The following is a 14,956-nucleotide window of genomic DNA, read 5'->3' on the forward strand; positions in this document are numbered from 1 at the left end:
CTCACTGCTCGAAGAAGATTAAATCATTATGGATGCTTTTCGCCTCGTAAGAGGACCAGAATTGACCAGAACACAGTGTTGCATGGATCGCTTTTGATGGAAAACAGTCATTGGTCTTTGGAAAATTGGTCTGCTGTACTTTATAGCGTATAAAAATTACTCTTCTTTTTTAATTGACTGAGCGATTTCTGTGTTCGTAGTTTCCAATGTGTTTCCTTTTAGGTCTTTTATGTTGCCTCGATGTTAGATTTTCTTAGCAGTTAGTTCTGCATATCTCAGCTCATTTTTCACTGTATTTATGTTCATTACGGAGATTTTCTTTAATGGAAACTCATATTTTATTAAACCACCAAACTAACCTTTCATAGTAAATAGAGTGAAATTGAAGATTTCTTCTATAACTTTAGACGTTTTATTCTTCTTTTCATTTTTTTTTAATTTTACGAATAATTAAATAAGTATGCACTCTAGAAAGACAAACTTACCCCATTTCCGCTGTTGTTAACATAATGGACCGTCTGCATTTGCACTTAAGCGTAATTATTTTCGTAATAAATGGGTTAGTTTGTTCGTTCTATGTGTAATTGTTATATCCGTCATGTTTGCTGACTTGATTATTTTAAAACAGAATGCTCCAACGTCTTAGAAACAAAGTTACACGAGATTTTAATTTTAAGCGCACTAAAGTATATTTTTCAATTAAAAAAACACTAGGCGAGGAAAGGGATAATTTTGACGGTTTTCCTTCTACTTTTCCGTTCTTGTTTAATTTTGCGAAAGTGTTTCAACATGAATTCCAATTGTAAAATAGTGGACACCGCCAGAGCGGCTTTCGATAATGAAAGTCAATATCACAAAATGCCGTCATCCCAGATGAAACGCAACCCATTTCTAATTAATTTTCATTTACACCCGCATGTAAACCAGTCGCTGTCAATTCAATTGGCTTTATGTGGCAACCAATTGGACCGTCCGAATTACAAAGGGTAGCAATTTGTCCCGCCTGTAAGGAAAAAAGCGCGCAAATTTAATTAGCATATTAATTCCGACCTATTGTTGCTAATAAGGCAAAATGTAATTACCCGAAGGTAACAAAATTTCAATCTGATGGGAAATGCGTTTGAACTGTTCAAGAACCATTCATGCTCTGCATAAATTACTTTTTTTCTCTAAATACACTGGTGGTTAGGGTCTCTTTATGAACATGAAACTAAGGTTTGTGTTTGCAGATCGTTCCTTAACACTGCGGTAGTCCGTTTCATCTCTGATATGACTATTCAGATTTTACCAATTAATAGATAATTATAGTAATTTTATCTACTTCTAAAGATAACTGTAATAGGCCTTATCACTCCTGGAAACCACGCCACTAAACTTTATTTTGCAGTTTTACACCAGAGCTGAGGTCTTCTCCATTTTTATGTAACCCCTTTTTTGTACTATTTTCACTCCCAGGCTCAGCAAGTTTATTTTCTTCTTCTTAGCTGAACAAACGTGAATTTATTTAAATAATTTTACACGGTCTTTTTGTTCTTAAACAAAGACAAGTTAAGAAGCAGTTTTTATTCTGGGTTGTTTGTTTATTCGGAAATCGTGAGATGCAGTCTGGTGTGATGTACATTTCAGAAAAACATTTTCTTTATCGTGCCAACGTTTCGATCTTTATTGAGATCAATTTTCTGCGTAATGTGCCATTCTTGCGTGTCGTGTTGAGAGTGGTGAGTTGTTTTTTCATTCCTTACCTCGATTCTGCAGCATATAAATACATCATTGTTCCTCCCCCCCCCCGATCATTATGATGTTCCTACATTTTTAGTTTTTAGCCTGTAAAACGAAGATGGTGAGATGCAGAAATATATTTGCCAAGCAAAACAAAAAAAATAGCAAGAAATACGCAGAAGAAAACCAAAAAACTACATACAAATTGTCTTCATTTTGGGTTACTATGGAGTTTTTTCCGAAGTTGCAGTCATGAGTAGAAAACTTAGATTTTTGTAGTTTTCGTCCAACTATCTAAGTTATTTTGGTCTCTCAGATGTGCTTTGACATCACATCGCCAAAAATAGCAAAGGCAGGAAGACCAAAAAGATCGGAACTCATCAAATTATTGTACATTCGTCACTTCGAAGAAATCAAGGAGATATCACACAATTTGTATTTTTGTCTTTGGGCTGTTTAACAAACTTGAGTTAATTGGGCTAATTTTACAGGGTTTTTTATTCTTAAACGAAGACAAGTTAAAAAGCAGTGATTATTTTGGGTTGTTTTACTTTGTCACATGTTAAACTCTGCAGCTTAATTATCTTGACTTTTGGCATGTCAGACGAAGATGGCGAGAAGGCAAAATATGTTTGGTGGGCAAAGAACAGCAGGCATACTCAGAATAAGAACAAAAAATTGCGTAAAATTGTCTTCATTTGGGTTAAGAAGTGTTTCCGATGTTGCAGTCAGGAGTAGATAGCTAAATGTATTTTTGAAGTCTTGGCCCACCTATCAAAATTATTTTGTTCTTTCAGATGGGCTTCGACATCACATAGGCAAAAATAGCAAAGGCAGGAAGACCAAAAAGATCGGAACTCATCAAATTATTGTCACTTCGAAGAAATCAAGGAGAAATCACACAATTTGTAGTTTTGTGCTCGGGCATAGTTTAACAATCTTGAGTCGCTTTAACCAATTTTACACAGATTGCTTATTTTTAGCAACAGATAACAAGTAGTATCTGGTTATTTGTACGTTGTGCCGATGTTCCATTCTGCAGCTTAAAGCTGAATTGTAATTTGGTATATTGGATGTTTCTGGTTTTTTTGGTCTTCCTATGTTAACTGTTTTTGGTATGTAAGACGAAGATAGCAAGAAGCGATCCGAAACGTTAAAAGAGGTCTTTATTTTGCATGATGTGTACTTTTACCGAGGTGGAGTCAGGACGAGACAGCTAACTTGGATTTTTGTACTTTTCGTCCGCCTATCAAAGTTATTTTGGTCTCTCAGATGTGCTTCGACAAAATAGGAAAAAGACAGAAAAACCAAAATTATCGCAACTCATCAAATTATTGTAAGTTCATCACATCGAAGGAAAAAAAGAAGGAATCACACAATTTGTATTTTTATAGGTTTTTTGTTCTTAAACAAAGAACAATTAAAAAGCAGTGATTATTTTTGGTTGTTTGCACTTTTCCACATGTTGCCGACTGCCGCATAGCATTGACTTTTTGTAGATAGGTTTTTGTCATCATTTTCGTCGTACTATATTTATTGCTTTTGGTCTGTAAGACGAAGATAGCGTGAAGCCGAAATACGCTTGGCATATAGTTATTTTTGTCGTGTTAGATCATAATAGTTCGCATGTCCTCGCTATTTTGGTCTGTCAGATACATTTGTAATGTAAGGAGCCGAGTATGACTGACAGGTCAAAAACAGCGAGGATAGTCAGACAAAAATGATCGGAATTGACCAAACTGAAAGTTCATAATCCGAAAGATCTCAAGGAAAAATCCCAAAATTTGTCGATTTGTGTGAGATTTAGCCGAGAAAGCCAAGGGCAAATGTGAGTTGCTTAAAACTTCAATGAGCGAATTTGTCCAATTAAGTAAAGTCCATCTAAGTATTTTATGTAATAAGCGATTTCACAGTATCACCAGTGGCTCCAGATCTTGTTTGTTATGCATTTGTCTTTATTTTATTATTATCTCAGAGATTTGTTGACAACAAAACCTAGGATGTAGTCTGACTCTTCGAACAAAAAAAAAATAAATAAATAAAAATTAAAAAATATTCCCTAGACCTGAAAACGTACAAACAAAAATACCTAAATTGTCAATTATTTTCATTTTTGGGCGCTTTATTTAGAGAGTTCTTTTCAAAATAAAGGGTTTTCCCTCTCACGTCAACAGGCCGTTTTCATGCTGAAACAAGCACCCATTCCCCCATTCCCCTGATTATTATTATTATTATTATTTTTTTTTTTTTTTTTTGACTGGGGCTTCCGACATCTAGGTCATTTCAACCTCCCACTAAGTCTATATTCTATTTACACTTTCAAACACTACATTCATACATATAAATACATCCATACAGTACCCTCATTCCCTTTGGTCGGCGGAGTACTTGATATTCCTCCACCGACCTATACTTAAACTAATCTAGATTGAGGTCGAGGGAGTACTTTTATAAATATTTCGACATCGATCCCGAACACACCCTCATACGCTCTCAACGTTCGAGGGGCGATGATGACGTTATATTTCACCCTCACCCCTCGCCATTCTCGCTAATAAATACAAATACTCAGACTAAACATATATACACGCAACACCTAAGACATATTATATACAATAAAAAAACCCAATTTCCCCTAAAAAGCGGAATAGGGGACCCAGAAACCCGCTGCAGTGCTCGAGTACCATTGTCAGATTGGCTTGCCTACACGCTCTCTGTAGGGAGCCAAGGCATGACATGTTTCCAGTATGTGGGACACATCGAGTAACCTTTCTCTACATAAGGGTTAAATTGTCTATTATTTTCATTTTTGGACGCTTTATTTAGAGAGTTCTTTTCAAAATAAAGGTTTTCCCTTTCCACGTCAACAGGCCATTTCATGCTGAAACATTCCCCCATTCCTCTTATTATTATTATTATTATTATTAATTTTTAAGGACGTTTTAACAGCTAAGGTCATTTCATGCCTTAACATATAAACCTTCTATCTTAGGTTAGCTATCCCTTCTGATACAGATTTCTCTGACTACAAACATTCACTCATAAACTAATCTATCCTATTGCCATCCAAAGCTTTAATTTATCCTTTTGAAACCCTTAATTTGGAAGGCCAAATCCCATTTTAAATTATAAAATTTATTCCTGTTCTTTAATTAGAATTTCGAATTTTTGTTAGATAATTTAAACATTTCCCATAGGTTTATATGGCCAATAATAATAATAATGGAGTCAGACTAGCAACAGTCACAGCATAAGTATAGTCTTATCATTACCCTGTTATTCTTCCATTCAAATATGATGAATAACTAATAATAAGAAACAAAAATACAACAACACTTCTTTTTTTTATCCTCGTTTTTTTGGAGGGAGCTATTTTTCTTATTTAAATTGCAATGTTGGGCATTGTAGTTTATTACCCCGCAATTTTAATTTTCTTCTATTTCATTTTTCCACTAACGGAAGTTTCAAAAATTCCTGAAAAAATAAAGAAATCTTGTACGCACAACTCTCATTCAAACACTAGCAGACAAATATTCAATTGTATTATTATTATTGATTATAATTTCATACATTTTATTAAATATATAAACAACGAAAAATATTTTTTAATCTAAAATTTCTACCATTGTATAAATTCATTTTTTTTTCAATCTGCTTTTATTTGTAAAATTCAAACAATGTTTATAAATCCCAGGCCCTGAAGACGATCTCAATAAAGATCGAAACGTTGGCTCGATAAAGAAAAAGTTTTTCTAAAACCTACGTCACACCGGACTTCATCTCACGATATCTGAATAATCATTGACTATCGGTCACTAAACACCACACACAAACAACGAAAAAGTTATTTACAATATTACATTTTATGAGGAGTTTTATACTTATTAAAACCAAACTGAGCCCAACTATCAGTCGTTCGGTCACTGATGATCTTACATTAGTAAAAAGTACTGCTAAAAAATATTTTACGTACATACATAAATACTTATTTTAAAATTATTAATATTTACCTAGTTTCACTAAAATTTAAAAACATTTTTTCATTATTACATTTTTAATTTTATATATTTCAGATATCCTATTTTATTTACTTCGTACATCTAAATATAATGTTCCCTTTTTATTTACTTAGGTACTTAGAAGAACTTAAAACTCTGTGCTTCGGTAAAAGGCCTTAAGCTTAATGGCGTTCGCTACTAAATTGGTTTGTCATACCTGACTGGGCAAAAGCAGGCGGTCATGGGAAAACAAAATGAAACCTAATGTTCGCCAGGTCCTGAACCCCTTCTTTTCGGTTTCTACCCTTAAGATCAAGCAAGAAAGTTTCTGCAGCCACATAGTCTTTTCTGATGATTTCTAAATCTATATGATGATGATGATGATAGGACACTAGGAAGCGGGTGTTTTGTACTCTCCAAGCGCCTTCTCGCTTATTACCTTTCCTTCTTTCTTGGTTTAGTTCAATTGACTTGACCCTTCTCTTAAGAAGTACTAGGTTATTGACTGTCGTCATCTCTGCAATTATTTTTCAAGCGTCTTCTTGATAGCCTAGTTTAAGTCTCCATTGAGCTTCGCATTCGAAGATGATATGGGTGGCAGTTTCTTCCTCCTTATTGCATAACCTGCAAATGGGGTCATCATTGGCTATGTTGTGCCATGTTGCGTGTATTCTCAGATGCCAGTGACTAGTATATAGTCCTATCCACCCCTGTGTATCCTATCCACTCTGTAGCAATGTGACTGCGCGTTTTGGTGAGGTTTATTTAATTATGAGTTTACCGTACCTGACATTGAACAACACGCAAGAATGGCACAATTACACAGAAGACAAACACTTTGAGTGAGTAGAAATACTTTGATTGAATATAAAAAAATATTTTGCATTGTATAAATTCACTTTTCCACATCCTATATGTATTGTTAAATGTAAACAATGTTTGTAAATCCTAGGCCCTGAAGATGATCTCAATAAAGATCGAAACGTTGGCACGATAAAGGAAATGTTTTTCTGAAACCTACATCACACCAGACCGCATCTCACGATTTCTGAATAATTATCGATTAACGGTTACTAATCACCACACATTCTTTTTTAAAGTTTATATCCAACTCCTCATGTTTGTCAATAAAAGCAAATATCCATCGATTTTAAAAAATAGTAATAGTAAATAGTAGTAGTTAGGAGAAAAAGGTTAGTAGAAAATTAGAAATGCCATTAGCTTCTTTAAATCTTTATTTTTTGAGTGCATTCTCCGACTATTTTGGATATGGCCGACCTATGGGTTTGAAAATCATCCTTTATCCAACTGCGAGATTTGTCAGAATCCGAGGAAGAACCAAAATGTTACATTATGCATGACGGCATACCTATTTTCACGAATCGTTCCAATCTCGCATTACTGGCTGCTTGTGAGCACGTCATAGCATGCCATTATGCTCCTCAACATTTCCAACAAATGTATACATTACATGTGGCTATTAGGGGGTTTCATGTCCTTGCGATTTACGCTTTTTTGCTGACGAAAGAAAAGGAAACATACATAAAGTTCTGGATGGACGTAAATAATTTAATTTTGTCTCTGGTGAAAACCAATTTTCACTGTTCAGTTTTCACGTAGATTTCGAGAAGGCAGCCCACAGTGCACTAGTTGAATGTTTCACATGCTACCATCTGTGGGTGTATATTTCATCTTCATCAAGCGAGGTTTCGTCGAATTCAAAGAAACAAACACACACGCAAACATTATCTGAAAAAAGATGAGATCGGGGTATGGTTAAAAAAATTTTTGAGCTTCAACCTGATGAAGTGTACAAATTATTTACCATTTTATGTAGCACGCACCATTGGAGGCAATGGATTTTTCCTACTACATTCATAACTATGTTGAAGATGAATGCACTCTTCCACCTTCGATGTGGGCTGTGGCCCACCTGACTCGTCACTGCGTACAACAAATGGAGCCGAATCCTTTCATACCGATTTTAATAAACAATTTTATCCCCCCCATCCCAACATGCGTCTCGTCATTTAATTGTTGAGAGGAATCCAAGCAGAATCACATTTGAAGACAACTAGCATAAATAAAGGTAAGTTGGTGTTAATTTTATTTTCAGTTTATAAGACCACTATTACAAAAATGCAAAATATCCATCGGTTTTAAAAAATAAAAAATAGTAAATAGTTAAATTCTCTAGTTTCGTGGTCCGCTTGACCAATTAATTGAAATAAATAGTAGTAGTAACTAATAGTTAGGAGGAAAATGTTAGTTGAAAATGAGAAATGCCATTAACGCTTTTAAATATTTATTTACAACTTTTTTCTTTTTTTTTAGTGCACTTTCCGAATATTTTGGATATGCCCGACCTATGGGTTTCAAAAACAAAACATTCTTTATCCAAAATTCTTTCTAAAAGTTTGTAAAAAACTCATATTTGGCAAAAATACAAGATATCGATGTACATTTCATGCAAAATATCAATCAATCAATGCATATTTAAACAATATAGATAAAAACAGCCCTTTTTAGTTTATCGGTTAGCTTTTTTTACGTAAATGAATAATTCAAACAAAAAGCCCGCAGTAGATGACAGACCCAGTAGTGCCCGTGTGCCGGTTCAACATGAGTTCGCCAACTCGCAGACCAAACCCCATCATCTACTATAAATAATACTAGTAAATAGTAGTAGTAACTAGTAGTTAGGAGAAAATGGTTAGCTGAAAATGAGAAATACCGTTAACCTCCTTAAATCTTTATTTACAATTTTTTTTATTACGCAACATTTTTACGAAGAATGTTAGAGGGTAATAAACAGTAATAAAAAGATTATTTACTTCTATAAATCAAAAAATATATACAGGTTGAATAATTACATAGATGTTTAATTAAATCGTACTCACTAAAAAGACTATAACAATAATATTGCACAAATTTCTACTTAGGAGTTGAGAAAATTGTATTGACCATTGAACAAAACCGTCCACGGGCAAAAATTTCATTGACCAGAAATTGAATAATAATGTACTATACAAAATCGACTAAAACCGGAATTTAATATTTAGAGATTCTCCTCTCTCGCTTTATTCCTCTTTCTCATCCAGTGGATTCTCTTCCCCAATAAATACTTATTATTTACAATATAATTCGTAATAATTTTCATACATATTTAATTTTGGGATCTTAGGCTACTTCGAGATCTTCGTCGGAATCGGACTGGTGGAGCCTCTGGGAGACGTCGACGGGCAGGCTCCTCGCGAGGCCGACCGCGTCCTCCTGCAGCTTCCTCAGCCGTTCTTGCTCCTCCCTCTTCTGTTTCCGCCACTTCGCTCTTCTGTTTTTGAACCAAACCTGGAAGAACCGAAAAATCATATAAAACAATTGACCAAAACCGAAGTTATCTTGAATAGGGTAAAAGGTTGGATTGAAAAAGTCACGCTTTATGCTTTATCTTATGTGCATGGCATCAAGGAAATAAGCAGGGAGAGGTAGGAACTCTGACTTCCCACAGAAGAAGAGCGGGAGATGTTATAGCCCAGGAGGATCGGAAACGACTAAGCTACAAGTTCACCACTCAGGACTCAACGTGAAATCTCACAATTTATTAAAATTCTGCAATCCAGATTTAAATGTCATGACTTATGATACCATCGATCGACAATCCGTGAATAAAAAAAGTGTTGTTGATCAAAATTGACGACATAGTAAAGCTAATTTAAAAAAAACATAGCTTTTTTTACATACAGGTGAAAAGGACATAAATAGAAAAACACACTGGCGAACCGTTGCATATTGAAATCCTTTGAAAAACTGCCTGGAAAAACCGGCGAGAAGAAAAACAGAACGATCTGAGACAACCTCTCTATAATTCAACATTAATCTTAATTAAATTAATTAGCTTTTTATGTAAGAAATGTGTGGTGATTAGTGACCGTTAGTTGATAATTATTCAGAAATTACATCACACCAGGCCGCATCTCACGATTTCTGAATAATTTTTTATGTAAGGTCTTGGCTGAAAAGAAAAAGTTAGTGCCACGAGCGAGATTCAAACCCACGACCTTCGGCTTCGTGACGCTAACTTTTTCATTTCAACCAAGGCCTTACATAAAAAGATTAATTAATTGAAAGAAATAATTTGGTCAATCAGACCACTAAATATAATGGAATTAATCTTAATTCTTTTGAAATTTTGCATTGAGCCTCCTGAAGAATTATCTCTTAAAAAAAATAAATAAATAAATAAATAACATTTTTAAGCCGACTTTTTTAAAATATATTAATTTGTACCTATATAATATTACCTAGGTATGTGAAAGTAGTCCATGTAGTGGTATGTATCAGTTTTGTGGGTGTTTTGTCTGTTTATTAGTTTTTATTGATTGTAGTATTCTCAAGAGAAATTAATTTCTTGCCAAAAATATTCATGGCTGACTAATACCAAGTGGGAAATAGTTCAGCCTGGCCAGATCTGATGGTCCGTCAGAATAACTTTGGTTATGCAAAAATTGATCCGATTATCTTTCTTTTTCTGTTTTATTTTGATTTGTAAATGCTTCCTTTTAAATTGTCTTTGACCTCACAGATCAAAACACAGCGGTAACATGCGGACCACATTTTAGTCAAAATCAGTTCACTGAGACTTGATAGTCAGTAGTTTGAAACCCCGACCAGGTAAACAGGCCCGAGAAAAACAACCCATCTGGTGTCAAATCACGCCCATTTAATCAAAGGGCGATTTGTAAATTCTAAGCTCACAAAGAGCTGACGCGATAGGCAAATTAATTACAGAGGCGTGTAGCCGGTATACTGCCGAAGGTAAGTGGATTGTCAGTCGACAAAAGCCTTATCGCCCTAATGAATAGCTAATGTCTAATGTTAGAGGGGGATTACGACGAGGGGTTGGTTTTATCCCTGATCCCATGAAGTGATCAACGGCAAAACGAAACTGGTCAGGTTCATTATGTTAAAACCCAACTAATTTTTTGATGGATACTGTCCTTTGTCACATTCCGTTACAAGAATCAACTACCAAAACAGTACGAATCAGTATTAACCATACCGATAACCCTCCAGCATAGCTCTCTATACATTAAAATGTATACAATTAATTGCTATAAAACAAAATGAATCTGGTAATGGGCGTAGTCAAGATTCTATAAGTCAAGCACATTGCCAAGAAGTAGAAAAATATATATCAAGAATGTATGAAGTAGTTGCCAAACTAACAATATACTATAAAGTATTACTATGAACACGATGTAAGTCGGCTCGATACACTACCACCATCCCTCCAAGACACACATAATTCTATAAATTAGCACGGATTGTGCAAGATCTAAGAGTCTTCATGGCATTAGGCGTTTTTATTTCGAGGGTTCGCAACAGCAGAGGTCATATCAGCCCCTCAAGGTGCCGGTGTTTTTGAAAAAAAAAGTCATTTGTAAGTAACTCGGGTTCGAATGCCGGGCCGCTGGATTCGAACCCGGGACGTTGCCTTACAGTAATGAACCGTTGCGGCCACCTACGCCCCCAGGCATCAGGTCTTAAAATATACCTTTAAGTTTTAAATAATCGGTACTGTAGAAAAAACGGCCTATAGAAAGTACAGGTATTTTCCACAAATAGTAAAACTAGAAGACGAAGAGGAATATCGAGAATTTTGAGATAGTGTAACGAAGTCTGGTATGTGAATGTAATTTATTAGCGCGAATGGCGAGACCCTTCACCTAATAAACCTGAGGAGTATCTAGTACTCTGTATGAACCAGACTATCATATTTTATCTTCTTTCTGTTTTTATGTGTATTTGTGTTTGTTTTTGTCTCATTTTATCCATATTGACCCTGGGGTGTTGGTGAGGATACTATGAGGATACTAGGAAGCGGGGTTCATGCTCCCCAGGCACTGCACCTGATGTAGAGAAAGGTTAGAAATAGAATTGAAAAAGAAATAGAATTTAAAAAAAGAGTGAGTAGGTCGCCGTCATCATCGTTATAGTTTTACTTGACTAGAGAGACAAGAAATGAAATTAGAAAGATTAAAATGGAAAAAGCCTCAAATCGAAAAAAAGAGAGAACTGGCGATGATCAATGTAGTTTTCCGTCCCATAAAACATAAACACAATAAATGATCAAAATCTTCTTGAAAATTATAGAAAATGAAAGGGAATGTCGACTACTGTTGGACAGTGTGAACGAAGTCTGTGAATGTAATTTATTAGCGAGAATGAAGAGACCCATCTCACCCAGAGAAAATCGAGTACTCTGTGTGAATGTTTTTTTAAAATTCTTATGTTTTATCTTAACCCTTTCTTTCCCAACTTTGAAACAGGGCAATACCAAATTTAGAAAATTAGCTAATGCGCTAATCTTCTATATCCAACATAGCTTTTCACCCCAATACGTCATCTTGTATAAATTTTAATATTTGCCAAACATAAAAATTTTCATATCCAGTTTATAATTTTTTTTCTTGCTCAATGTTGTTTCAAAGCAATGCCAACATAAACAATTTTATAATAGTCTCGTGAATTAGGGCTGTTGTCATATAAACAAATAGTGCTTTTGTACCAACGCCGTGCTTCTCCTTCAGGGTAGCTACATAATCAAAATTTAAAAACATTTACTCGTGTTAAATTACAAAACCTTTATCTTCTTTACTATTTTAACTATATATATTAACTTTAATAATAAAATACTAAAAATACATATAACAGATGCATATATATATATCACATGGGTGATGACTACGTACCTACCCTAAGGAAGACACAATCTAGATCTCTATTATGTAAAAGCTGGTCGATCACATAGAATATACTATTAGCAATTTTGCTTAAGGTTAGGAGGAAAACGCGTACATTGGCAACACTGATTTATTTGGCGCCAATATAAACTCTATCGCTAAACTCATAGGATTTCCAGCTAACCTTTTAATAAAAGTTCTAAAGTTCGTCTAGCCCTAAGACATCTTTCGGCCATAAAGGGTTAACGAATTCGTCTAACTCGTAGATAATATTGTTAATGAAATATGACACTTGTGGTATGGAGGGTTCATATGAATGTATTGATTTGTAAATTATAAATTATTTAATATTCTCAGATTTAAAATTCTTTATTACCTACTCAACAGACAATCAAAATTACCATTAAAATCAAAACTTTCGACATACACATACCTACTCAAACCAATTTGGATGTATGGGTGCCAAGTATATGGATCGGCCAAGTATTCCAATATTCAAAGATTACAAAGTTTTCAATCCAAAATTTTAAGACTAATTGTTTCTGCCCCATTTTATGTAAACAATAATACACTTCACAGAGATCTTCAAATCCCAACAGTTTTTTCATCCATCAAAACATATTACAGACGTTTTCATAGTAAATTACAAAATCACACCAACACACAAATACAATTACTCCATTCCCCACAATTACCACGTAAACGTCTGAAAAGAATATGGATAAGAGACCTCTTAAATGATTAATATAATTTCATTAATCCAGAGCGGCTGCCAATGGGTAGCTTTCTCTATAACGCCCATAATGCCAAACACACAGTCTGAAATCCAATCTGCTGGTTGTATATCATGCATGTACAGTTGTAGATATAAATAAATGAAGTCAAAAAAAAAAAAAAAAAATATTCTCAGACAGTTTTTTATATATTATAAAGCAAGTTGCTAAATATTGGATGAATGTGTTTCCTTTAAGTCGACCAGCTAGGTTTCGTATCTGATCGTCGTCCTAGTCGATCCTTTATGACAGGGACTAATTGCAAATCTGCCAAGTCCGGGGCAGAGGTTCACTGCGACCGGTTGAATTTTTGATCCTCGGTCAGGAACAATACCCTTGTGTTTTCTAACCAAACAGCCTCTGTTGATACGGTGTAATAGAATAATCCCGTTTCTCCCGGGCCCCCCGCCGACAAACACACAAATTATTCGCGAGGGCCTCCCAGACGTTAATAATTAAGGGCCGAACTTTCAGACAATACTCGGCTTTTATGGCCGAACCGGGAGTTAAAACGATTTAATTACTTCTCTTCGAGAGCCGCCCCGGATGAATAAAAGATGTGATCTAAGTGCATTGTTCCCTAAGTGTCGCCCTGCGCCGGCTCAAAGCCAACATGGCCGACAAAAAACCCCACCTCGTCGCCCCGCTAATCCAACCATAAAACTCGATCCTTTATCCGATATTAAAGCCGTCCACAATGCCCCCTACGATGCGACTCCAATTAAAAAATACTCATTTTTCAAAGCTGACCAAGCTTATCCCGTAGGATAAAGCGGGAAAAAACCATTCCATTGGCGTATGCCCAAAATGGTGAACGTTCCTCTTGTGATACTGGGACGCCCATTTTATCTTTTTCACAATCATCAACTGCAGCATACAAACTTTTTTTTAAAATTTGAAATCAACACTGTACAATTAACTACAACAAGTAAATACAATAAACTATCTTGACCGGAGATGTCACTCCGTAGCGACACTCAACAAGCAAACCTAAGCATTCACTTGTCACTCCCCGTCACTCAAGATGAGATCTAGATAAATTGTCTAATCTTTTTTGCGCTTTTTACAACAATATTTATTTTTGCAAGTAAAATAGTTGACATATACAAATCGAAAAAAATTAGATAAAATTTGGATCTATTTGGCACTAGGGTGTGAAGAATCACCCAGTGGTGACAGGGCGTCGTGAGATTGGCAAATCGAAAGTGAAAGGTAGCCGAAAGCGTGATGGGATGTTGTTTCCCACATCGACTCTGGGCTTCTTCACCCCAGACAACTTCCTGAGGAAAACGAACGGTGCTGTGACGTTCCACAACGACTTCAATCGTCAATTTTATACCTCGCACCCAAACATCCACGTCGTGTTTGAGGTATTGAAGGAAACTCAAGTAGAGACTGACATGAAGAAATCCAGCGTGAAAAAGGTAATATCTTTTCCAAGTGTCTAGAATTTGCCTGGTCTGTAGATCCACCAGTCTAATTTAGTTTAATTCCAGGAGCCGTAAATCCGTTGAGAAAGAACAGTAGAGACATGCTCGAAAGACTGGATGAGATATGGACGATTTACCTATCAGATAAAGGTATTTTGAAATACCTCGAAAACGTAAGCCAGTGATAAAGCCCCGGACTTGAAGAGCACGATGAATGACACATGCAAATGTTACATGTAACAAGACGAGTAATTACTTACTATAACACAACTATAAAGTGGCTATACATGTCA

The 14,956-nt window shown here is 35.3% G+C and overlaps 1 protein-coding gene and 1 pseudogene across 1 annotated transcript in view; one reads left to right on the forward strand and one right to left on the reverse strand.

The window, feature by feature from the left end:
• Nucleotides 1-6,791: 6,791 nt before the first annotated feature.
• LOC112127948 lies at nt 6,792-8,983 on the forward strand (annotated as a pseudogene).
• LOC106665473 (homeobox protein goosecoid-like) overlaps nt 8,589-14,956 on the reverse strand; it is a 49,037-nt gene continuing 42,669 nt past the window's right edge. Inside the window, exon 3 of the mRNA XM_014391905.2 lies at nt 8,589-9,065. Coding sequence (XP_014247391.1) covers nt 8,898-9,065 — 168 coding nt within the window. The 3' untranslated portion in view covers nt 8,589-8,897. The remainder of the gene's footprint in view (nt 9,066-14,956) is intronic.

This window comes from Cimex lectularius, unplaced genomic scaffold (assembly GCF_000648675.2).
Source record: "Cimex lectularius strain Harlan isolate CLEC.00 unplaced genomic scaffold, Clec_2.1 scaffold286, whole genome shotgun sequence".
Classification (NCBI taxonomy): Eukaryota; Metazoa; Arthropoda; class Insecta; order Hemiptera; family Cimicidae; genus Cimex; species Cimex lectularius.